Genomic DNA, 27,049 nt, shown 5'->3' with positions numbered 1-27,049 from the left:
ACCCATCTGCTTGTTCGCTCAAATCTGTTGCACTCATTTACCCTATAATTCAACTTACTAAGAGATGACTACCATATGGAAATATAGGAGACAGGAAACATACATGGTAGCATTTCCTCGTTTTACTTCAGATATATATGGTCTAACTCCTTCATTCTTCAGTACGCTCTATGCCTGACATTGCATTAGTTACAAGGAATAAAAACATGGACATGTGCAGTTCCTGCCTACAGGTCCCTGCACAAAAAAACATGAGTAAGACACAGAGACAGAAATGTACAGACCACGTGCAGGGAATACCAACCAGATCCATGCTCTCAAAATCTCAGAAGACCGGGAGGCTCTGAGGAAGGGAGGCCTTGAGCTACTCAGCAGGTAGGTCATGGTGAACCACCACATAGTTTTGAAACAGGCAGGAAGAAAGTAAAAGCCATCAATTCTTCAGGAAAACTACCTTGGTAGCAGTGTAGGAAAGCTTGAGAATAAAAAGAATAGCAGCAGAAACCAGCTCAGAACTCTCCAGACGGCCCAGGCCCAGACTAAGCAAGGCAGAAGTGCACACAAAGCAGACGCAGGAGCAAACCCTTATGTCAAGCAGTCAAATTGTTGTAGCGACTGAAATGCGAAGAAAAGAACCATTTCCTCCCTGTATTTATAGTTAATTAGACCTCCAACTGTGTGTCTCCTTATTTGAAGGATACCACACAACTGAAAGAGACCAAAGCAACAGAACGACTTGAAATATCTTTTCACAAGTCTATTGAAAATGTATTGTTTATTTATTATTCAAAGAGATAGAGAATCAGAGAGCAAATGAACTTTGATCCACAGGTATACTACTCCACATGGTCCCCAAAGCCAGGACAGCATGGGGCTGAAGTCAGGGGCATAAAACTCAACCCGGACCATGTCAACTCCATAACATTGCAAATTGCTGTTGATGTTATATTGGGACTCTTAATTGACTGTGATGATATTCTGCCAGCTCAAACTTCAGACCAGAAAAGGTCTCCCCAAGAAACTGTTCAACCAATCTGGACAATAAGTAGCTGGACTCTATGCTTGGTATATGTTTGCAATGAAAGAATCTTGATTGAATTTGAACTGTAATACTGCATCAAGGTGGAGGAATCCACAAGGGGGGAGGGGAGGGGGAGGGAGGGGGGATTCCCAGAGCCTATGAAACTGTCACATAATGCAAAATAATTAACAATAAAAAAAAAAAAAAAAACTCAACCCGGGTCTGCCATTGTGAGGCAGGGACCCAACCAAGGGAGACATCATCTCCTTCCTCCCAGAGTGCAGACTTCATGAAGGATTCTAGGATCAGAAGTAGAGCCAGTACTTGAATCTGGGCACTCTGTTGCGAGATCAAGGCATTTCAAGCAGCCGCCAAACCACTGCATCAAATATCTACTCCCTTAAGATGTCCTTATCATCTCTGGATTGAGAGAACTGTCATTAACTATCCACTCTACTAAAAGTTAAGTAACTTCTTGGTATTAGCTTTGTACAAGAAGTTCCAAACAAATTCGCAGAATTTGCGTGAGAACCAGTAGGAAAATTTTTTTTATCCTCACAATTAACAAACCACACTATTAATCTACCAAAAGCAATAAAAAAATGTCAACTGCTTTTTATTCATTCTTTTGTAATCTTTAATACAGGAAAATTAACTTTCTACTTAATAAAACTAGGATTTTAACAAACAGAATTTTAGCTAACTGATCTCAGGCTATTTTGTTAAATGTAGTATCTTTTAAAAGCATTCTCAGAACATGAAAATGTTTATAATATTTCAATTTTAAAAGTAATTTCATGAAGATGCTTCTATAACAGATTTTCCCATTTTTGTTTTTGTTTTATAATTTGTTATTGGTTTTGGTTTTTCAAAATAGAAATCATTACACCTTCTTAATCAAGATTTTGGTAAAATTTTATTTTACCAGTTTAATTCCCAGAATAATATCACCAAATCACTAATAAGAGAGAAATTTTCACACATGAGGTTTCGATTTTTAACTTATCCAAAGAAAGCTGTTATTAGAGTACAACAAAGGAAATTTTGATGATAATCTACTCGCAATTAATTTTTCAATCAATTCAGAGACTATTTCTTGATTTCTGCAGCATATATTACTGTAAATATATCCAGCAGCTAACAAGATTGTGAACACATGCCATACTAACAGAAATATGCTAGCTCCAATGGAGAATAATTCCCTCCCAAAATGAACTAAGCGCACAATAAGGGAAAGCATCTTGAAATTTGGAATAATTGAGACAACACTGCTGTTGTCTGTTGCCATGAATCCTAAGTTCTATTTGCACACACAATTTGCATTTGCCTCGTAGAATCTATGTGTGCTCACTGACACTTATTCCTTCGCGAAGATGCTGGACACTCTTTTTCACCACCTTAGTGCCACATTGATACATTGGTTATATGTTCGTTAACCTCATGTGGATGGAGGTTCAACATCCTCTTTTTTTTCTTTTCCCTCTGGTGGACTGTACTCAAGAAAATATGCATAGAAATGTAACAGAAATTACTATGTTCATAGGTGGAACCAGAGAGAAATAAGTGCCCATGCATGTACTACAAGAATGGACTCACAATGAAATGACTGACAGCCTCCTACATGGTTGGGAAACACCCCAGTGGCAGCATGATGGACTTGTGAAAACTCACAAAAGAGACACTTTGTAAGGCTGGAAGGGAGAAATAAGTGGAGTGGAAGGAATTTGGGGAAGGGGAAAGGGAGACCCCAATGCCAACGAAACTGTATCAAAAAGCAATGAAAAAAAACTTTTTTAAAGAATCTCTGTGTGCTGAGGATGATGAATTATTCCTTTCAACTGTAAAGGGTCTGACTTGCTTTATTATCAGACTCACACTTTTCAACACAAAACATATGACCCTGTCTGAAAGCCCTGCTTCAAAGGAATCAAAGTCACATCTTCTCCTTATTCATATATAAGGCAGTACGTTCTATAAGAATTAATGCAGCTGGAAATCAAAGTCTTACTCCTACAGCAAAAAGTAAAGACAGCTGAGCCTCTCACAGCAGAGAACTTTAATTATACTTTTACACACTGCGGATGAGACAAAAAAAATTGATGATGCATCAAACAAGTGGCTGCACGTTAATCATCTTGCATTTCAAATCTCCCTTGGTATGCATATACTTATGTTCACAAATTACCACTTAGAAAAGAACTATCCATATCTCATCACAACAAAGTCTTTGGAAAACACATCAGTTCCCTATGGGAGTCTTCTAAAGACTTTAAAATATTATTTTCTACAACATCCTTATTTCCCAAACTTGTGTATTCCCTTTCCCATATCAAGCATATTTCCAGCTATTCACTGTTGTAATTGCTTTGCTCACAAACAAGAAAAACAAATTGTTGACCATACTCCAGGTTAAGTCAAAATTTCAACAAAACATTATCTATCACCACTTCTTTTCTTTATTAATAAAAAATCTGATTGGGTAACCACTGGATTTGCTATCTCCTTATAGAACTGGCAATTTTCATTTCTCTGTAGCTTACTCTTCATTATTGAGTGACTGCTCAGTTTCATAAGTGAATTTGTCAGTATCTCTATTTATATCATTCAATTGTCAGTATCTTCTACTTTGTAAAAATTTAACATGCATGCATATGACTCAAGCTTACACTTTTTACTAGAACTTCAAAATCTTTCTAATATATGCAAGTTTCAACAATCTTTCTCAACAAAGGATTTTTTAAAACCTATTCCCTTACATTAATAAATGCTAAGGGTCAACCACAAAGTTAATCAAAAATAATTATTAAACACTCACAGGGTGCTTACATGTAAAGGTTGAACAAAAAGTATGAAATAAATGGGCTCCTTCCCTTTCCTAATGAGCTCATTCTCTAGTGAGAAAGCATGTCTACACAAAAGGGTTAAGGTAGTTAGTATACCAGCAAGTGCTATACAGAAGCTAAGGCAGGAGAGGCAAAATGGGATGAGATGAAATGGTGGCCAACTTGGAGTATGGCAGTCAGACAAGGCCTCACTAAGAAGTCTCACCCTTATTTTCAAATAGTTTTTGGTTGTTATTTTCATTTTATTTGCAGGCATAGATAAGGAGAGAAAGTGATCTTCTAGCCACTGATTCACTCCTGAAACACCACAGTAGCCAGGGTTGGGTCAGGCTGAAGCCAAGACGCCAGAATTCACACACGGGTGGCAGTAGCCCAAGTACTTTAACCACTGGCACTGTCTCCCACAGGGCACTTTAGCACCAGAATCAGAAATGACACCAGGACTTGGTACAATGCACTTTAACATGGGATGGGGACATCTCAAGGGGTTTCTTAACTGCTTTGTTAACCACTCCAGTAAGCTCCAGCTTTAGCACAAACACTGAAAGGAAGCAAAGCAGCAGACCATGGGTGTGTCTAACAGGAGAGCAGGCCAAGCAAAGGCAGCAACTGTGTAAAGGCCCTGAGACAGAAGGGTACCTGATACGTGGGGTGTTAGCGAAGATGTTGTGATTCCAAGAAGATAGAGGCAAGAATTTCAGAAAATGAGCCAAGAGAAGGAAAATGGAAAGGGGTTGATCACATAGTCTCACAGGCCAGCAAAAACATTCGGCTTTACTCTGAAGCATTTGGGAAGTATTGGCAGAGTTGACACCAGCTATTGGGATGCAAATAAGGAGCCGGGAAATCCACCAGGAAGCTACTAAAACAGGGAGGTGGTGAAAGCAGTTTCCATCTGAACTTTCTTTAAACATAGAGCCAGAAGTACCTACTAGTGTTAGCTTCAGATTGTGAGAAAACAATGAGGCTCTCTGATGGCCAGGGTAAGGTTCCAGGACATAATCTGGCAGGAAGAGAATGGAAACAAAGAGTAAGGAGGAGGTGATCAGGAATTTGGTGTCACCATGATACATCTGGGCCCCCTATCATGTCTCCTTGGGCAGAGGCTGACATATGAGAGAATTCCAGAGGTATCCCCAAAGGAGTTAATGAAGAATGGTCAGGAGAATTAATCCTAGGGCACTTCAACACCTACATATAATTTTGGTCAACTCAATGAGGTCTTTCTCTCTAGCTGTGGTTTTTGTGGCTTTAAAACTATTCCAATGCTTTATTATAATATGTTCCTCTCCGTCAACTCATAACTCTCTAACTTTCCAAGGAAGCAACAGCTATCTATCTGAGGAAGCAACCAACAGAGTAAGATGAGAAGGTGGAGTGCAGGATTTGGGGGAAAGTCAGAAGAAGGCAGGGTCCTAGAAGAAAGCATCAAAGACATGAGAGATACATGTTCTGCTCATGGGAAATCAGGGGCAACTGACCACAGGACTCAGTAATATGACTATCACAGCGACTTGGAATGATGGAGAGAAACATGGCCACGCTAGGATTAGAAAACCATGAGCAACTACAGTAGATATGTGTAAGACTTCAGTCTAGCTCTTTTTGCTATTTCTGTGTGACACCAATGGAACTTTCTCCTATTCAGCTCCTTTGTCACCCTGGTTGAGCTAAATATGCCATCCACCTGGGTTATCTCAACAATAACAATACCAGTTAACTAAAATAATCATCTTTAAGCTCACCTTTACAACAAAGCACTCCTAAGTTTATTGCCACTTCTCACATAGGCATTGAAGCAAGAACAGATGTGCACTCCTCTTGCAAACCAATGGATCTTTTTGAGCCTCTTTTATTTCCTGTGACACTGGAAGCTTAATACCTATATCACAGGAATTTTATGTGGGTTAAGCATAATAAACACAAATTCACATCATATGGCAGTTGCTTAGTGCAATCTAGGTTACTTCCTCTTAGTAAATAATGAAAGAATCAGAAATCAGATTCCACTATAGCAAATAGACAACCTAACTCTACCACTAAATAGTACTTTTAAAAGGAAGAAGAAGAAAAGGATATCTCTTTTTTTTACACATTTTTAAATCTGGAGATTAGGGAAAAACATTGTGGGAGAGAATCAAACAAATCCCTGAGCACATCCAACTACAGAAAGAGCCTGATCTGGCCCAGAGCTCTGGGGTCATTCCACACTGCATCTTGATCATTTCGGCTAATTCAAGGGCACCTTTGTCTTTAATGGTGCTTTTTAAACTGCTTCCTAATTGCACTCAAGTTCATGACTCATTTTATTTTCCTCCTTATCATCTCAGACCTCTAACTTTTCAAGAAAGCAAGCACACCATTCAAACAACATGGATCATCCTTTTAGGGGCATGTTAGAAAACATCATTTATCTCATGTACTGATATATATACACATGCAATTTTTTATATTATTTTTCCAGATTTCTGAATCCTAACTGCACATTTGAATCACCTGGGGAGCTTTTAAACACACTGATCCTTGGCTCCCCATCATCTCTTTCGCCATTGTGTTTTTCTAATCAAATTTGTCTAGAGTGAGGCCCAAGCATCATTACATTTCCCACTGTTAGTCTTCCCAACATTTGCTGGGCTTAATAGTTTGTTGTCTTCTGTCTCACCTATTACCCAACAGAGCCAGTCCTGTAATCTACTGCTAAAACGCTGCCTAGCAAATGAATCTTCCTGAATCAACGTTCACCTCTGGGACTTCCCAAATCAAAAATCTCACCCCAGTTTCCCTCATTTTCTACTAAGCTAGTTCTAAACTACTACTCTTGGCATTTAATAGCCACCCATATCTGGGCCCAGACTGCCTTAATCACCTCTCTCTACCTCTCTCCACTCAATATTTCTCTAACAAGAGCAGTGAACCATTCTTCTCTGAAGGACCAATTTGGGGTATTCATAATGTCCTTTGTGGGCCATTCAAAACTATTAACAATTAGCCTACCTCAGATTTGTTGAGTTTTGAGTCTCACCTTGCGGCTACCTTGGCAGGCGCCAAACCAAATAATTTTACAGCTCTTAAATAGTGTGCAGGCTGAACATTCCCCACCACTGTAAGTCTACACCATGAGACTATTTCAATCATTGTTCTACAAAAGCAAAACCACAGAATGAGACAACTTCCCCAAAAATTCCCATCAAAGGTATAAGCTACTCAAAAACCAAAGACCTTCTCTCATTGCTTTGAGAACAATTTAAAAAAACCCACAGAATCCATTTACATTCAATAATCCAATGTAAAAATAATTCTCATACAATAGCTTCTGATAGTACAACCCTTCTGAGTCAGCAGGCAGAGTAAGTAAACTTTGCACCCACAGTTTCTACGCTTACACTTCAAGTTCCTCACATACACTCTTGGTAGGCTCTTGTGTGACACTAATCACACCACAACTGCACAGGAGAGTAATCTTCTACCAATCAATTTACTTCACATTACTTACTTTGAACTCAAAACAGTATTATCTCGTGATCAAGCAAAACGTGAATCAGAAGCTACTACTACTGTGGGAACTCCAAACATCTTTGATGTATTTTCCCAAACTGGTAGCCCAGCCCAATCTCTGCAGGAGGTTGGTGGGGCTGAGAATTGCAAAGTAAAATATCAGGATTTATTTGTAAATTGGTTCCATCAGACACACAGAACCATGAAAATAGATTAGGAGTATTGTTATTGTTCATGGGATAATCAATCCCATGCTGTTGAAAGGCTGATGATCATTACAATGTTTTCACATGAACAGGAATAACTCTCATTTGAGGTTTTGGGGTTTGGGGTTTTCTATTCATTTTAGTTTTTGGTGTGGAGTAGAAATTTGATGACTAAACTGTATTTGAGGCTTATGTAGCTTCACATGAAATTTAGAGGCTATATCTCCAAGAAGCAGATCTTCACCTCACATGCAACACTTGTTACTCAAATACACACCATTGAGTTAATAAATACAGTCATTGTGCACTTTACTTTCCCTAAATGGGGATAACTCTTTCTTACTTTTTCTCATGGTTCCAAAGCTAATAAATAAATCACAGTAATCATATAAACTATCAAGAAGAAGTGCAAAACAGAAATTTTAAGTACAAGGTATTAAAATAATAGAGATTCCAGTGATGGGCCAAAGGTTCTCTAATTCTGTTGCTTCTGTTGGGAGCACTTGTGTGTACCAATGAATGTACACCAACTGAATGAAGACTCTTCCAATGCAAACACAACAGTATCAACATACATTCTCTGACCAGAATAAATAGCGACCTACAAACAAGCTATTGGGAAAGCTATTAACCTTTTCCTTACGGTTCTTTCCCTAAATAAGACCAGACCAAATTTATTAAGGAAGGTCCAGGTGGCTGTTAAATATTCCAAACTATATAATAATGACAAAACATTAGTAAAACTTTTTTAAGTGGAAGATAGTCTATCAAGATAGATTGTAAACTGACTAGCTCAAATGATTCTTTATCCAAGGCAACAAACAAATATAAAAGCAGTAAAAATCTCTCTGATTGGGTTGCCCATACAGCTCACCATTACAGTGTCTCCCATTCCTCAATAGTGGGCATATACTAAATCCATGCTCCAGTCATCCTGCCTGTGGGGAACAGCTGTCCCTGCCTGGGGACTTTGTAAGTGAAAGAGTACAGTTGATGACAAACAAGAGTGTATGGAAAGTGCAGAGAAGGAGGTCACAAAACTTTCTTAGCCTGTAACTTGTATTTTTGAACTTTAAAAGGAAGAAAAGGGAAAGGTGGAGCACTCCCATCCTACAGTTGGTTTGCTCATTCCCTAAATGCCAGCAACAGCATAAAATATAGCACAGATATCCATTATGGGTGGCAGGAATTACACGAGCCATTATCACTGCCTCCTGTGGCCCACATTGGCAAGGATAAAAATCTAGGCTCTCTGATGTATGGCATAGATAGGAAGCTTGTTTACTAAATTAGTCCCTTGCACTTTAAGTGGGGAAAGCCTCTAACACTGCTTGTTGGGTTCAGGAAAGCAGAGAACACAGAACTCATCTGACTCAACTCCTAACCCTAGTCCCTTCCAGCTACAAATATTATCTCAGCCAAGCTTATAAACACAGCCTAGCTTCCGAGTGAGCAACCTGACCATGTCATTGACAAATGAGTACCAGCAGCACACGGCGCCTCATGGTCAGGCTTCCCCAAGGATGACCCCAGCCATGCTCAGTGCAATGACCCTGACAGAAGCTAAGATAGCGAGCAGAAGCAATCAGCAAAGCCCAAATCCTCCAAAGAAGAGCTCCCAATGGGTCTAGAGTTATTGGACAAGGTTAATGGTTAGGTATATCTGATTCCCCTCCTAGGCACTACATCTAGCATTATTTTAATGGGCAAGTCTTGCCTTTAAAGTTCATCTACTCACATTCTGCATTCTTGCAATAAGTTTGGTACAACAGCTGATGACCTTAAAGCCGATTTTGTCCCTATTTCACCAAATTGGCACCACGGCCAACACCAATTTCACTGGTAAAGGAGAGATAAGTGGCCCAAGTATTTCTTTACTTTGAAACAATCAGGCAGAGAAGTTCAAAATAGCACAAAAGAGAAGTGAATGGAAAAAGATTTCAACTTTCTACGGTAATTGTGTTTGCCCTTCCTTTTAACTTTTTTGATGCATTAGCCATAGAAAGGCCTCCTTAAACACAAACGGAAGAGGAAAGCACACAACCTTATCAAAAAAGGGCAGACAGCTAATCCCCTTCCCTTCAGTTACACTTTTTTTTTGAAAGCCTAATGCAAGTATCATTATTCATCTATTGCTATTCTGAAGTTGGCAGTGACGATAGCAACGACTCTGTTTTCCTTCCTTTGTGCCACAAATTCAGCAAACTGAAGAATGAAGCTCTGCAACCGGCAGTTTTAAAAATATCATTTACAAAACAAATCCCAAAAAAGATTTCAGCACCAGAATTGGAGCTCTCAGACCGTATTAACTGTTAGGCAAGAAATGCCGCCCCAGGGCGCAGAGGACCATGGGAATCAGTTCAGCAGTCCTCAAGCGACCTTTCCCCTCCCCTCCGTCTGGCCAGCTCTCCCTGGGACACTTTAAAGGCCACAAAGGAGTTCCCTCCAGCTGTCCAGGCATCTCAAGGCAGTCACTCTGACGGGGTCATCAGCGAGACAATGGCATAAGAAAGGGGGAGGGCTTGCAAGGTGCTCTATATCCCCAGTCCTCAGGGAAGGCCCTCTTTCCCTTCACTGTTACTCAAGTCTGAGATCATTTAAGACAACAGGCACCCAGCTGCCTTTCCATCCTCGGCCCATCAGCACAGGACCAAGTCAAGGCTTCAGCGCCCTAACAGTTCATTTCCAGAAGCTTTCCATCACACACACCCCACGCCAGGACTAATCTCAGTGGTGGTTGCAGCTCTCATTTGTGTGGCTGCTGGCACACTAAACCATCCCAGCAAAATATGCTACAAAATAGGCCCCTCGGTGGTATCAACATATAATTCGTGCACTTTTAATAATCTTCGAAAAAAAGACAGGCCTATTCCAACCAATGTACTTTTTCAGTACAATGACAAGTGTCATCATCACCACACTCACTCAATCTGTTCTATTAACTTCATTAGCAGGGTACATCTGGGTTAAATGTCACCCTTTGAATTATAATTACACCACAAAGAGCAACAAAAGGAATGATTAACACTTTCCTTATACATAGTGCCTTTTAAAGTTAGCAATAACAAGAGGTATTTTCAAAGAATCTTAGAGATTTACAGAAAGAAATGTGACAGAAGAGTGTATGTCTGCCTCTCATCTTACATAAAGTTTTAAACACACATACACACACACACACACACATACACACACGCTTGCATTCCTTAATTTACTTCTTAATTTACTTCAGGGCATGCGAAGTAGCTAGCAAATTGTGATTTCTATTCCTGAGTCTTGTATCTCCAGATGTACAGCAGCAGCTCAGTAATTTTTTACTCTCTAAACATCAGTGACAGGCCCATACCATGTGCTCAATAAACATACCCTGGATGGGTTTGGAGTGGTAGCCTAGTAGCAAAATCCTCCCCTTCACCACCACCAGGATCCCATATGGGCGTCGGGTCATGTCCCAGCTGTTCCACTTCCCAACCTGCTTGTTGTTTGGGAAAGCAGTAAAGGATAACCCAAGGCCTTGGGACCCTGAACCCACATGGGAGACCCCGCAAAAGCTATTGGTTCCTGGTTTCAGATCAGCTCAGTACTGGCCATTGTGGCCACTTGGGGAGAGAATCAGAAGATCTTTCTCTTTGTATCTCCTTTTCTCTGTATATCTGCCTTTCCAGTAAAAACTAAATAAATCTTTAAAAAATATAAAAATAAAATAAACAGATCCTGGAACAATAAGAATCAAAAAATTTGGACCCTCTTCTCTAAAACAATTATTAGGGAGGACAAATCATATTACTTCATATATTGTAGGATATTGTAGGTATTATTTAAAGTGACCTTCATTCTATAACTATCAGAATACCAACTGTTCTTTCAAGTCTGTCAAAATAACTAAGTTTTGCAAACAATACACTCTCAGGAATCACTTCATAAAACATGTCCCTCATTGTATTTTTAAATTGCTTTAATGATTTCTACCAATCAATAAAATGTCAATTAAATACTGAGCAGTCCACATAAATGTGTATAATTAGTGTGTGCTACAGGTATCTTATGATTTGATCATTTACAGGACAGACACAACATACACAATAGGTTTAAATGTGTTCTGAAACACTAAGTTGATGCATGGATTTCAAAAATGGTCCAAGAGAAATCAAACTGAAACTGGTATCAGTGGTGATATATTACCACACATGGTCAACAGGAGGTCTAAGATCATCTGTTTTTCAAAGGTTCTTTGTGTTTCCTCCTTTCTATGAGGGAAACTCATGACTTCTGGGTAGTCTCTGGCTCCAGAGAGCCTGTCTGGCTCGCACCCTGCCTTGGACAGATCATAGGCTTCTGTTGCTCTCTCGCTCTTGAGGGTTTGCCTGAAATGAACCACTGTTGCTTCCTGACTTCTAGCTTCTGTGTACTTCCGGAGTCAACAACCTCTGAGTCCCCATTCCAACAGCTGCCTAGGTTTTCCTAGTCTTGATTAATTGCATGATTCCCACAGCTCAGAAATGCCGTGGCCAGTAAATCATCAGCTAAACATCCTGGAATAGCTGTGCAATAGATCCACTCAGAAGCCCCACTCCCACCTAGGAACTGCTCAATGTGTATTCAGGGGTGACTTACACAAAGGCTTAAAGGCAGCTGTGAGTTGTAAATGGCTACACAGTGCCTCTACATAACAAACACACAACAAATGATGATTTCCGTGTTATCCTAGAACTCTCAAAAATCAACAAGTTGCATGAAATCTCCAAATCCCCCTAATTTCATTTTCTATAGAGAACTCTTACAAAGGTACATGAAGAGATAAATTTCTAATGCCTTTCTATATAAGTAAGAATGTATTCTTTTTGTAGGGAAATAATCTAAATTATACAAGGGGCATCACAATTTCATGGCAAAGCAGAAGTAAAAGATAAGTATATTTTGGTGTAAAAATGCACATCCATGCATAGAAAAAGGAATTTAGGCATGGATTTAAAAATATGTTCTCCAAAAGCAAATGTCTTAACTCCATTTCCATGAAAATTTTTGAAGTTCCTTTATGCAATACATTCTTACAGTAAAGTAATCCAAGCATAAGTATAAATAATTTTCTGAGTACATGAAACTAAAACATCACTAAGGATTCAAAATGTAGAAGAGCACATTCTTTGCCTTCAAAATCCATTCTCCAATTCTTTATTTAGTTTTGGACTCCCAATTCCAGCCTGTCTTACTTGCTAGTATAGTTATCCTCAACTCCCTTAGAGTTAGCTTGGTCATGTTACCAAACGGGTAAAAGTGATGTTTGTAATTTCTAGGTTCCATGCTTACAGAGAATGCTTGTCATCCACTTTGTCTCATACCCTGAACTAACACTCTCTTTCTCTTTCTCTCTCTTTCTGTCTCTCTCTCCCCAGAGGGCTGGAATGCAAAAGCAGTACTAGAAGGCTACCTCTAACCACAGGACAAAACAACTGCAATGAGTATTGGCTCTCCAATTTTTGTAAACATTGGTACCACCTGCAGAAAACCACACACATAAGATACTTATATACGACTCTCATCCCCACAGACTCACATTTAATTGGCTCTGGGGCATTGTGGAACAGTAAAACAGAAGGAGCAGAGATTCCTGACAGATCTGGTTCAGCTGAGCTGCCCAACATTAAAAAATCAAACAATCAAAGCTCCAAAAAAGGACATTAAAAGCTGTGTCAATTACATATGACTTCCCTAGTCACAAACAATCCCTCTGCATTGTTAAAGCCATCGTTATTTGCTCTGTTAAAACAGCTGAACAAATATCCCTACAAAAAACATAACAAATACGAAAATAGGGGTTTTCAGAAAAAGAGTATGTAGGCACAGGTTTAAAAAAGAAAGAGAAAAAAAAAAACCTATAGTATACTTATGCTGAAAATATCCAAAAGTATTATTTAGTATAATCCAGAAAAAATCATGGATGAGGAACAGAGGGTTGAATTTAAAAAAAATTAAAACATGTAGAGCATTCAATTTAACCAGGCAAAGGCAGAAATACATGTTGACAAGTCGTTAATGCTTTGCCACTGACTTAAATGACATCAATGAAAGCCTAATATCGAAATGTGATGATTTCAGGACAGAGACACATTATGATTCATCTTGTAGGTCCACTTTTGATCAGATAAAGATAGCAGATAAATAGAGCAAACTATATTCAATTTTTAATTTAGTTTTATTTATTGGAAAGGTAGACATGGAGAGAGCTCTCTGTCTGCTAATTCACTCTCCAAATACCTACTATTCTCAACAGTCAGAGATAGGCCAGGAGCCTGGGCTACAATACAGACTCAACTGCTTGATTCATCCCCAGGGTACAAATCGGCAAGAAGCTGAAATCAGAAACCTGCACCGAGACATGCTACTCCACAATGTGAGTTTTCCAAGCAGCACTTACCCTCTTACCCACTGAGCCAAATGTCCTCCCCTAGCTTTTCAACAGGAAATAGTTTCCTTGTATCTTGTGGTTCTGTTCACCATCAACATGTGACTCCTGTTTCACAGACAGAACGTGGCTGCTCCAGCAGCTGCCATCACATCGTTATACCAGCCAGGGAAAAGAGAAAATGAAAAAAAGAGCGTGTGGACTCCTTCATTGTAAGGACACACCGTGAAACTTTCTCCGTGAAACTTTCTCACACCGCTTCTGCCTGGATCCCACCACCCAGAACCTGTGCCTATGCCCACATTTAACTACAGGAGAGGCTGGCAAATGCTGTCTTCACCTGGACAATCACACATGAAGCTAAGACTCTTGTGAACAGAAGAAAAGAACATAGAGTAGCAGAGGCAGTTAGAAGTCTCTGCCAGAATTTCCACAAGAAGTACAATAAAAAGTGAAATAGTAATATCTAAAATATTCCACATAAATCACATAAAAATAGAAAATAAAATGTATGTTCATAAAGATATATTGAAGTTATCCACAAATATGAAATGAATATATAAAGTAAAAATTACAATCTCTAGCCCATAAATTTATTTGTGACATAACAGTTATTAAATCTTGAAATATGTGAGTATAGGACCAACATTTAGGTGAATGAGCAGAGTATAATAATCTTTTCCATATATCTTCCACCAGTACTACTGAAAAATATATAAACCTTTGAAATAGTGGATATTGTTTCACTGAAATCTGTGCATTTCTTTTTGGCAATCAAATAAGAAAAAGGAGCATAAAACCAAGGCCAAGTTGAAGTATTAAAAGACATTAAAGGAAAGCATCAACTTTTATTGCACAACTCTGAAAATGTGCCACCATCTACAAAGCGTCATGTACTGGAAAAGAGCCAACTTAAATAGATAATTAAAATGACCAAAGTGGTAAAGCAAAGTCAAGCAGATATCAAATCTTTTTTACTCTGAGAAAGTTTCAAAATGAACAAAAATGCTCACCCACCCACATTTCATATTTCTGTATTCTTGATATAAATGCAACGTTTTTTAATATCAGCATTCTAAATTTAACCAGCTGGAGTCATTTCTTAAGTATTACACAAGTTAACCTCTTCAAATGAAGGGCTCACCTTTTAACGAAAACTGCATTTTGCATTAATGAGGGAACACAGTGTCCTTGATTCAGACATTCACCAACAAAATAGACCCTTTTTTTTATAAACTATATTTGACCACATGGTAAGACTACAACCAATTTAGCTAGAAATTAAAGTCTGAAATCCTTTAGAAGTATTTGAAAGTCATACCCTCAATTTAACTTATCAGTGCTCTTTAAATCATAATAACTGAACCCTTAGATTAAACACAACAGCTCATAAGAATGAGAACAATTTAGAAAAAAGAAAAGTTTCTATCAAATGTGTCAAGATTACAATGCTCACACTCAAAACCAATGAGTGTTCACTACTTTTGAACAGTGAAACATATAACAGATGCTTCAACAACTTGAATTTGAATTACTTTGATAAACTTATTAAATCCTTGAATAAATAATAATTCATGTATTAACAGATATTCATAAATAAGATTTTTCAAGAATTAGTGCAAACAAGCTGCTACAAGGAAGCAAGGAGTTCAACTCTTCTAAAATGAAATACACATGTTTTAATTCCATTTCCACAAAATTTTTGAAAAACCCTCCTAATGTTAAGTCAAATAGTACTCAAAACACATTCAGTTATATTTACTATTAAAATGTAATGCTAGGGACATAGTAAAAGAACAGTTAACAAAACACAGTTAAGCTAAATCATATTGCAATGGTTTCAAATAAATCCATGTAGTTAAGATGTAAAATGGCTATTCTAAACACTCCGCATCATGGTTTAAAATTTTCCCATTAAATTATAACTAAAATTTGGATCATCAACATGTGTCTCTTACAGTTATATTATATTATAATAATAAAAACTATTATAATATAGTTATAATAGACACAATGCAACAGGGCTGCTTATATCTGTTTTCACTTCTATATGTATATGTTGCATTTAAGAAAGTCACATGCATTTAACAGAATATAACTGTTCGAAGATTAATATATATCCACCCTTAAATGTTCCAGGTTATTCTTTTTTCTATTCCTGAAAGCGTATATTTCAATTCTTTATCATTCCTTTCAAGGTAATTCGTTTCAGCAAGAACAAACCACAAAACAAAAGCAGAACATGAGACAAAAAAGAAAAACAGTTCAGCTTCACAGAGAAATAGTCAGGCAGAAACCCTAACTTACCTCTGTCCTAAATGGCTCTTGAACTTAAAAGTGCATACTTTTCCTCCTCCTCGCTCCCAGGCCTGGCCTCCGCAGCATTCCCTACATCCCCTCTGGCCTCCTCAGGACCTCTATCCATCTACAGACTTGGAAGACAAAGGGGTCAGGAGTAGGCTGACCATCAAGCAGTCTGAGCAAGTGCTAGTCTGTATGGTCAAAGACACCAAGGAGAAGAGGCTAACGAACTGTAGAGTTTGGGGAGAAAGGTGGGGAGCACGCACTGACTGAGTGCCTATCAGGACTTCATTTCTATCAGCTGATCTAAATGCCAAGCAAGCCTTCTGAGATAATACCAAACGTGTTTTCCAAATAAGAAACTAGGGCATACAGAGACTGTATCGTTTGCTGAAAATGATACCATTTGGAAATTTCAGTACCAGTAAGCTTTGTCCCTGTCACACTGCGGGGTCAGAGCTGCTGGTGAGAGTTCACAAGCAAACACACAGGCTGTCCCAGACAGTTGCACAAGCTGTGGACTAGAGAAGAACCAGGAGTTGAGAAACACATAAGAGCCAGCTGGCTCATACTTAGTGTCTGCAATGACGTTTTGCTATGACTAGGTCCTCCAACACGATGGCTTGGTAAACTCTGCCAAGTGGCTACCTTTGCTCCTTAGTGCCCTGGAGAAACTCACCATGATTTCCCTAAAAACACTCTGTCTTCTGCCATTCTGTTATAGCTGTTTTAGCTCCCTTTTTATGTATCCTTCCCCATGGTTGTATTCATCTTTCTTAAACACCCCTGGACTAAAGCATCCTCTTACATTGAGTAACCATTTCTCTCCTTGCTATTTGCTAACAAATTCTTTTGAACAGTTTCTCCGCTGTCTCCACCTCCTCAGCTCTACCCTGCCTCAACTCTTTCCTACAGTTTGGTTTCTACTCACACACAGTACTAAGGCTAAAACCCCAAGGACATTCTAATTGCCAAATAAAACAACCTTCGGTCTCCCCATTGCCTCTTTCCGCACATTCATGGCACTTGGAAGAGACCTCTCTTTCTGCAAACGACATGCTTTCCTGGCCTTCAACTTCTCGCTTTCTCCAGCTTCTTTGATTCAGCCTTAAAGTCAGCTGTATTAGTGGTCCACAACATCCCAACCTTGGTGTGTATGCTTTCTTTTGTTTGTTCCTCCTGTGTTGCCTCATTCACCCCTTGGCTCCAACAGACAAGATTAGTTATTATCTAGATCCCTCACTTTTGCGTTCCTATCCTCAAAAATCATAGCAGAATTTTTGGCCCAGCTCAACACACCCAAAACTAAATTCATTTAATTCCTCCCCCTGCTGTTCAGCCCTTCGCATTCCACTTTTCAGCTAATGGTAATATTCATCTACTTTTCAAAACCAGGAACCTAGCATCATCCTGGATTCTCCACTTAAGCCTTCACTTGAGGGTGAACACAAAATACTAACAGCTATATTCAAAAAAAAGCTCAAAATTTTTGGGTGGTAGCATTTTTTAAATCTCTGGATTTCAGTGTTTATTTGCTTATTTATCTTCTTCATTGCTTCTTAGGTCAGCCATCTCTTAGCTAGATGTCACAAAGTCTTAATGATTAACCAGATTCCCATCTTTGTTCCTTAATCCTGTTGGTAGAATTCTTCTTACCAAGAAATAAATCTAATACCAATTGATACTATTCTTATATTGTTACTGTATCAGAAAATGGTATAATTATGCAGATGAAATCCTAAACCTAAGTACACATTGTATATACAGGGGATTGCCTATGTCCATGTGATAAATATGGTGAACACTCCTAGAATCAAAATTAAGAAAGAACTGTATTTGGTTGGTGGCATGATTATAATAAGGGAGAGACCAGATGTTTAAAAGGCTGATGACTAGGAAATAAATAACCCAGTCAAGTCAGCTCAGCCAGGAAGATCAATTGGGAGCTCTCCTAGAATCGGAAAAATGTAGGACAGCATGCACAAGCCCTGAGAGCAGGATCACTTTGGAAGGAGCAAAAATCCACCTTGCATAAGTGAGACTGTTGATGTTTTGCGTAGTTTCTATGATTACAGCCTGGGCTCTCCATTCATAAACAGTAGTGACTTCTTGAAGGTGACAACAGAGCCCAGATTACAAGAAGCAAGGCAAAGGCTCCTCTGTGTGCTTATGTGGACTGCTGAAGAAGCAGGTAGGCCGAGTGATCCCAAGGTGAACCTCGGAGAGGACGATTCAGCAAACTGGCCTGGGGACTTCTTCCCAAGGGAGGGGTCACGCTAGGAGGCCTCAGAGGTACTCACTATGCAACAGGCAGCGAGCTCTCAACAGGTGATTTCTCGTTTATTTAAAGTTAGAATTCTCAACAATGGAACACATCTTACACAGGACTGACTTTACCTTATCTCTCTACCAATACTCACAAGCTCACAAAACAAATCACCAGACATGATGATCTCGGCTATCCCAGCATGCCAGCCTCTTCCACACAAAGGCCACACTGCACAGATAGCTCTCAGAGTCGGTTGTTCTCCACCCCATCTGGCCAAGCCTCATCAATACCCCTTCCTGGAACTCCTGTTGACTCCCAGACAGAAAAACTCCCTTTACTACTTTAGCCTGGGGTCTGTGACTGCCCCTCCCACAGGGTACTGTGATCAGCTCTGCACTCTTCCTCCACTAAGTGATGAGCTGATGATGGCTAAGGCTGTGCCTGTCTCCTCTGCATCTATGGTGCCTAATAGAAGCTAAATCCATTGCCCAGGCTACCGTGGCACAGCACTGTGGATAGAAGGCTTCAACAGAAATGTATGCATGTGTAGTCCTGGTAGTAACAGACTTAGCTTCTGCAGAAGCCTCTCTCCTTGGCTTGTAGATATGACTACTTTTCTCACTGTGCCATCCGTGGTCTCCTCTTTGTGTGACTGCATACCTGGAATCCCTCTATGGGACTAAGTTACCTCTCCTTTTAAGAACACTGGTCAGGAGGAATTAGGGTCCATTTTAGTGACCTCCTTTTGACTTAGTCACCTTTTAAAGGCCCTATTCACAAATGGAGTCCCAATGTGAAGTACTAGGGTATACGAGATGAATCTTGCGGAGGGGAAACACAATTCGGTCTGTAACCTAAGCCGTAAGCAAAACACTTTGAATCAGCTCCTCTTCTCAAAGAGTCAGGTCCTGACTGAAAGAAGTTGTTTCCATGTTCATTCAAACTCTCCTCTGTTTGTCTGCTTTTTGGAGCACCTGCTGTTTACAAAGCACTGTGTATAGGCCAAGAAAAGGAAGTATATGCACAATCCCTGTTGTCTGGGAATTCACCTAGATAAGTGGTTTTTCTGCTGCTTTTGCAAAAGCCTTAATCACAGGAAAACCAGGAAGGGGGGCAGGGTATCAGAGGGACACTGTGCTGGGAGAAGTCAGGGTGGAAAGCTTGTATCCATAAACCTCAGTCCCCTGGCACCTGCAAGGGACATTAGAGCTCCAGGCAACACCATTTTAGGAAGTTAAGAGACACATACACACTAAGCCAAATCATACAGTGAATACTCAATTGCTTAGTGTCACATTAACCATGGATACTGCCTTGTATCATCTCATCCTCATAGCAACCTTAATCAATATTACTATTGCCCATTTTATAGAAAAACTAAGGACTATTCCTAAAGTTGCACAGTATATTGGAGACAGGACATAAATTCCACAACCCAGACAACAAATTTCAAAACCCTGAGTTGAGAACACATTGTTCAAAGCCTTTTGTCTGAATGCACCTGCAATGTAAAACACATTCTGGCTTGCCGGGAACAATTCTAGATTATGCCTGTATCCCAGTGCAATTATTAAGAGTGCTGCCTTTTGTCCTCACAAGTGTCCAGACAATAAATTATTTGGTAATTTTGCATCAATGCCACTAGTGGTCGCTGAAACCGATCGATACAATTTTCGAGAACTAATGTGAAACAAAAATGTGAAGCCCTGTGTTCAAAAAGCAGCAAAAGGGGTGGGGAGGGATGGTAGTAAAGACACTGAAATACAAAGGTTTTGGGGGTTTTGTTTTGTTTTTGTTTTTTTGTTTTTTCCTGCTAAGTACCTATTCTGCTCAGGCTCCACTGTCCCTTTAGACTTCACTTGCAAAATCGAAGTTGAAAGCTAAAACTAGTAAGAATTTCCAGGGGGAGGTAGCAGAGAATTAAACCAAGCATGAGGTCCTGAGCTCAACGCCCTGTGCAACGAGCTGCACAGGATACACGGCCATGGAGGAGTCTGGGTCTGCCCCTCCTCAGTTCATTCAAAGGCGGTGTGATCTCGGCATGCTGTGTCACACTGTGTTGCAAACAGGAAACAGGTTGAAACCTGCTATTGTCCAGTCTTCAGACATTACATATGAATGCCTATTAGGTTCATACAATCATTTCTTTAAAAAAAAAAGTTTGAGAATATCTCAAATGAAACTCAAAATTCAATTTCCCAAGAAAAACAAGAACATATATTCCAGCAAATTACGTCATCCTCTACCATTTTATCATGCACGAGGAGTAATTAATCTAGATAACACAATCTATCCATGTTAATCTAATAATAATCTAAATAATTAAAATAAGAATATATAAAAAACAGAACACACAAGAGGAAATATCACTGCATTGCCAACTCTGTATTACCTCAATGCCTAATTCCAATCATGTTTCCGCTTAAGTGCAGGGACTACAGGATCATTTGAAATTTTTGTTACTTTTTTTTCAAATGTTACTTTTGCAGAGCAAAAGGAGAGAAAGAAAGAAAAAAAATCTATCTCCTGGTTCATTTCCCTAACATTAGGCCTCCACTAGGCCTGGCTGAAGCCAAGAGCCTCAAACTGAATCCAGGCTTACTCCAATGAGAGACAGGTCCCAAACACTTCAGGCATCATCTGCCGCCTCCCAGGACGCATTAACAGGAAGCTGGATTCGAAGCAGAGTAGCCAGAACTCAACCCATCACTCTGATACAGGACATGGGCATCCTGAACAGTAGTTTAACCTGCTTTTACCAGAGTAAAGCTTGATAACGTAAGAGCAAATGGAAGAAAAAGGAAATTAGAATTGTAAGATGACTTAAAAATCTTAAGGTAGGAGGAAAGAGGATGAAGCAATTGACTGATTCATTCCTTCATTCAGTGAGCATCTGTTAAGTAGCTACAATGTCACAATTGCTGTACAACACTCTGGCCAGACCAGAAAGATATGTTCCTGTTCTCAAGGAATTTACAGTCAAGCAGAATGAGAGCAATGCTAACAGGTGAACCCACCTACTGCTCCCAGGACAACGGACAAAGCAGACACAAGGGAGAACAGGATTAAGGCAAGGTGTGTTGGGTGGGACTGAGCTCACCTGAGCCCTGCAAACCCAGCATGAATCCATCAGGTGGAAGGAAGGTCCCAGGGGCCAGCCAAGTGGAAATCAGCCAGATACTTAATGTTGTTATAATATACAATAAGGAAAATTAAATGATGAATTCTGAATGATTTAAAGACTGAAAAGAAGCCTGAACCCACTTTGTTTAGATGACATTCACATCAAGTAGTGCTTTTGTGTGTGTGTGAATATGTATAAGCACAAATAACTGGCAAACAAAAGAGGAGAAAGAGGGACCCTCAGTTCTGAAAGGGACAAGAAAAGTGAAAATGTAAAACGGCATTCTAGCTGTAAAAAGGGATATCCAATTTATTCTATGCCTTCCAAATATTCTCTTCTAACTATATAGTAATAATAATTTTCAACTACAGCAATCAGGTGTTAAAAAGAAAAACTGCAGTTTTAAATAAAGATGACAATATTGGGCTCTAAGGTCGATGAGCTATTTCTGCAAACTAGCACTGCGCACAGTACTTTGTCAAACACCTTCACAGAGGGATAACTCTAAGAAACGATGCAGATTCCTCAAGATGCAAAGAACTTTATCATGAGCAAAGTTTTAAGTAGCCAAATGTGAAGTTTTAGAGGTCAAATATTAAAAACATGCATTAGGGGACAGTCATTTCTGCACAGAGGTATGCCATTACTCTAGATTTCACCTATTACAGGAAGATCAAGATCAAACATTTGCTCAATTCCAAACAGTGTGGGGGGGGGGGGGGTAGAGGAGGGCTTGAGAAGTAACCAGAAGCCACTCTGTGCATTTTACATCACCTGAGACATTCCTCTTCCCTTCTTGAAATAAAAAGAAAAAAAGAAAAAAATTTTTCCTCTATCACGATTTTATGCAGAAAATTCACAGGCTTCAGAAAACTGAGCAGGAAGTGTGACATTTGAAACCCTTCCCTCCAGACCAGGAAATAGGAGATGGGTGGCGGATAAAGCCGCTGCAGATGGGCTGAGTGTGATCCCCAAAGTGAAAACTCCGGCATCCCGAGCTCTGTCAGAGTGAGGCTCTGTCAGGCAACTGGGTGGACAGGAGACGCCTCAACTTTTTCATCTTCCCAGAGGTGAATCGGAAAAACCCAACTTGGAAGGGATGCCTCAGAACTTACTTTCATTCACTTCTACCCTTCCTGCCCTAAAAGGACTGAATCCTTTGCAAAGCCGACCTGGGAAGCTTCATGCCGGGCTCTACGAAGTCCGCAAGTTTTTCATCACCACTCTCACGGGCTCAGTAGGAACATAATAAGACCGGCGACTGAGCAGAGGGCAAATTTAAGTCGGGGGCTGGATACAACAGGACTGGGAGCACGCCACACGTGGCTTTAATATCCACCAGCTGCTAGAGATCAGAACCCGATGCTCCTTCCATACTCCACCACAACCCCCAGAATCCCGTGTTTCCAAGAGCATTATAACTAAAGGCATTTCACCGTTGTGTTATCTGAATAATGAGCCCAAGTTGTCTGCAAGTGCAAAAGATGTGGGTTGTTTAACTACAAGTACTTGAAGGTGTTGCGCCCCACCCCATTCATCACACACCACAGCAAAACCTCTAGAAAGGAAGGGAGGAGTAAAACAATGCAACTGGGCAGACCCTGGAAGGGGGCACGGCCAAGGAAGATGAGCAGCCAGGAGTCTCCGGACATGAGCTTCCTCCCTTTCCAGCTAACTTTTCCGGGAGCTCTCCAAGACCCTGTCGACTCGGTGGTCTCCAAGCTTTAGCAAATGCGCATGAGGTGTTTGCCAGGGACAAGGGGCAGGGCGGTCGTCAGCGTTCGCTCGCGTACAGAAAGGGTCCCAGGTCCCCCCGGGCAGACAATGCGGCGCGCGCTTCCCCCGGCCTCTCCGGCGCCGCGTCCCGGTGTCCCTGCGTGGCGGCGCGGGGCCACACTCACCGACACCAGGAACTCCAGTGTGCCCACATAGTCGCGCTCGGTCTTCTGCAGCTCGCTAAGCACGCACACGCGCAAACGCAGCTGTTTCTCCAGGTCCTTGGCGCTCTCGGCGCGTCCTTCTCCGCGACTCTCCTCACTCATGGTGGCCGGCGGGACGCGGGGCTGGCGGGTTGTGCTGCGCGCTGCCCCCGCACGCCTGCCGCTGCCTGACCCCTGCGGTCAGAAAGGAAAGTTGTCGCCTCCGCAAAGTCTGAAGAGGGACAGGCGACTTGACCTGAACGGCAGGCGCTGGGGCTGGGGGCTGGGGGCTGAGGGGCGAGGGGACGCGGGCCCGACCTCTGGCGCGGGAGCTTGAGGCTGCGCTGAGGAAACTCCCGGGAGAGGGCGGGCGCCGGTCCCAGCCCTGTGCGCTCTTGCCGAGCGAGCGGGCGGCTCTGGCCTCACAGCGCCTGAGCTCCTCCGGCAACCACAGCGGTGACTTGGACATTAATCAAATGCTTTGTATCCATGTGACTCCGACCCTTTACCCTTCGTCAAATCTCAGGAAAAAGGAAACACAACCCTGGGGAAGTGTTGCGTGCCAGCTAACTAAACACACACACACACACACACACAGCACTTGTGATGAGACTCGCTGGAGGTTCCCAACCTGGGAAGACGGCCTCAGGGTAGCCCCTGAGACTCCCGCCTATTGTTTAGCTTTAATGTGTTTTGTACAAATCCTGAAAGCAAAGAAACAAGTCCCCACAGTTACATAACTGGATGGGAACAAAAACAAGCACGGTATTGGCGCTCCCGTTTGAAAAGAAACACATTGATTTTGGGTCTCATTCAGGCACAAAACTGGATTGCTTTTAAAATTCTCCAGTTGAGAATATTTCACAAGGCTGACACCCTCCTGTCTGCCCTGGGAAAGTCAATGAGCATGATAAATATTCTATAGAAAGTGCCAGCCCAGCCCATACAATAAACCGCAGATACATTAACCATCACCATGGTGTTGGGCTTTTAGGCAGGGAGACTTTTATTCACATCTGTATCTTTTTTCATCATCAAGATAGTATGTAAATTCAACAGAGGCAAGGATATTTGTGCCCACATAGTTTCTACAAGTCTTACAAAGATAAAACTGTTACTGAATAATCATCAAAGCATAGACAACCTTGAGTCTTAGCAGTGGAAGAGACACAGAGCAGTCCTGACTGTAATGTTTAAATTCATAACCTTGTCTCACTTGGGAGCAGACTCAGGACTTTCAGAGGAAGGGTTATGCCCAATAAGTTTGATAAACCAAGCAATTCATGTATATTTCTATGTTGGTGTTACATCTATTTTTCAGAATAATTTCGTTCCAGCTTAGAACAACTTTAGACAGTCCACAACTAATCACATTGAAATAAACTGAAAACTGAATGGTTTTGATGCAAGAAAGTACCATGGCAACTTGTCCAATAGTTTAAAGTAAAGCTCTTAAAAAGAAATGCTTTCCACAGTTTACATTAAAACAATTACCGATTTTCCAGATGATGTCTTTTCAGAGCCTAATTGTGAGTATCGTGTAAGGAAACAAAGAGGGCTTTTATTTCATCTTATATTAAAGATACAGTTTTTGAGCTTATGGAAATAAGGGCTAGAGCTTCCACACAATGGCAGAGGAACAAAAGACCAGGCACATTAAAGAGCAGACCTCCCAGCACCTAGTAAACAATAAACAAAAGAAGCTGACACAGGAAGCCCACATCCAGGAATGAATGGGAAATCAAACACTGCTGAACCTTCTCCCAGCACAAGCAGCAAAGAATGTGTGCCCTTCTTTCTCCTCAGGACTGTACACTGCCCCAGGGGAAAAAAAAGTAAGAACATAAAGCAGTCTGCCATCAGGTGTTCTAGATACCTTAGGAGGGTGCTCCATGTGGGGACTGGCCTAGCAGTTCAAATGCAAGTCCCAAGGAGGAATGCCTGGTTTGACTCCCCAGTTGAGCTGCTCTTTCCAACTTCCTGTTGATACAACCCCTGGGAAGTGGGGTGATGGCTCACATAATTGGGTTCCCATGTGGGAGACCTGGTTTGAGTTCTCTATCTTTGCACACTGAGCTGTGCTGGACCTTTGGAGAGTGAACCAGAGGCTGGGAGTTCTCACCACGTTTCAGTGTGTCGTTGTCTCTGCCTCTCAGTTCCTTTATTATTATTTTCTTAAGCAGAGTACTTCAAATAACCTTCAGGAAAACAGAATTGAAAGGCCAGTTTGTTTTACTCCATAAAATTCTTGAAATCCACACATAGGTTTTTGGCTTTTTGGGGTTTGGGGGTAATATGTTTTTTCCATGCTCTTTTGGAAGTCTACTTAGAGAATTTCTCTTCTACAAAATGTTCCTGAATACAGAACTGCTTATACAATTTCCTTCTGTCAAAAAAGATTAGTCTACACACAATCTATTGGCATTTCATTTTCAACTCTGAAGGCAATATTCTTGAGTTTGAAAAAGCTTTACTCATCCAAAGCATTTGCCTCAGTTCCACGAGCATGCACTCGAGACCTCTGAGTGTGACACAGTGCCAAGAGCTAAGGGTCAGAGAGATCCTAATCATGAGGCTAGTGTTTCTCCAGTAAGATGATGGACCATCACCTTACAGTTATCCAAAGTCTAATGAAAATGAACAGTCCTGTCCCACCCCAACTACACTGAAAGATGACCTCAGAGATGTATACTACAAATTCTTAAAAGGTCCTAGAGAGATGTGTGTGTGTGTGAGTGTGTGAGTGTGTGTGACTATGAAAAGGCAAGCTCTGGTGAATGCTTTTGAAAGGGGTGAACAAGATGTGAGGGAAGGTAGCATTTTAATCTTGCCTGACCTGATCTCTTGTGTTTATAGTGTGGCCCATCTTCTGTGTCTCTACCTACTTTTCAACATCGCTGATAATTAGGGAACAACTTCAGAACACCATGTAGCGCCTTCTGCCAGGACCTCTTGGTGTCTTCTGTAGTCCTGGCTGGAGTTCTTAATTCCTCATCAAAGACATAAGAGCATAAGAAAACAGGGCTGAGTATCTGGAAACCTTCACTTTGATGGTAAATAAGGTCTTTCATAAACTCTGAATGTGTTGTATCCCTTGCCACTTGCTCTATTGAAACTTTAGGCTCTGTCTGCCAGGAAAACGAAGGCAACAACTAGAATGATGGACAGGATCCAGTTTTCTCCTGAAATACTAATGAGGCTGAAGTATCTGGTGAAAAGGAGATGAGAGAAAAGAGGATAGAATGGGCTAAGTTGTAAACCAGCTCAGCCATTAAATTTATTTCATATGCACAAGCGTACTGTGGTTAGAATCTATGATTGCAAGGCTCAAAGAGCCAAAGCACAGTGCACAGTAGGTTTCTTTTGGTCAGGCTCAAAAGACATCTCTTGGAAGAACAGGCTGAAAAGACCAAGCCTGCTTCTTTGCAAGAGGAGAACTCCCTGGTCATATTTCATAGAGAGGCCATGTCA

The 27,049-nt window shown here is 40.8% G+C and overlaps 1 protein-coding gene across 1 annotated transcript in view; it reads right to left on the bottom strand.

The window, feature by feature from the left end:
- Positions 1–24,010, bottom strand: part of PREX2 (phosphatidylinositol-3,4,5-trisphosphate dependent Rac exchange factor 2) — a 261,658-nt gene extending 237,648 nt beyond the window's left edge. The window contains exon 1 of the mRNA XM_058668713.1: positions 23,561–24,010. Coding sequence (XP_058524696.1) covers positions 23,561–23,701 — 141 coding nt within the window. The 5' untranslated portion in view covers positions 23,702–24,010. The remainder of the gene's footprint in view (positions 1–23,560) is intronic.
- Between the last annotated feature and the right edge of the window lie 3,039 nt (positions 24,011–27,049).

This window comes from Ochotona princeps, chromosome 9 (assembly GCF_030435755.1).
Source record: "Ochotona princeps isolate mOchPri1 chromosome 9, mOchPri1.hap1, whole genome shotgun sequence".
Classification (NCBI taxonomy): Eukaryota; Metazoa; Chordata; class Mammalia; order Lagomorpha; family Ochotonidae; genus Ochotona; species Ochotona princeps.
This window is presented reverse-complemented; position numbering and strand designations above follow the sequence as displayed.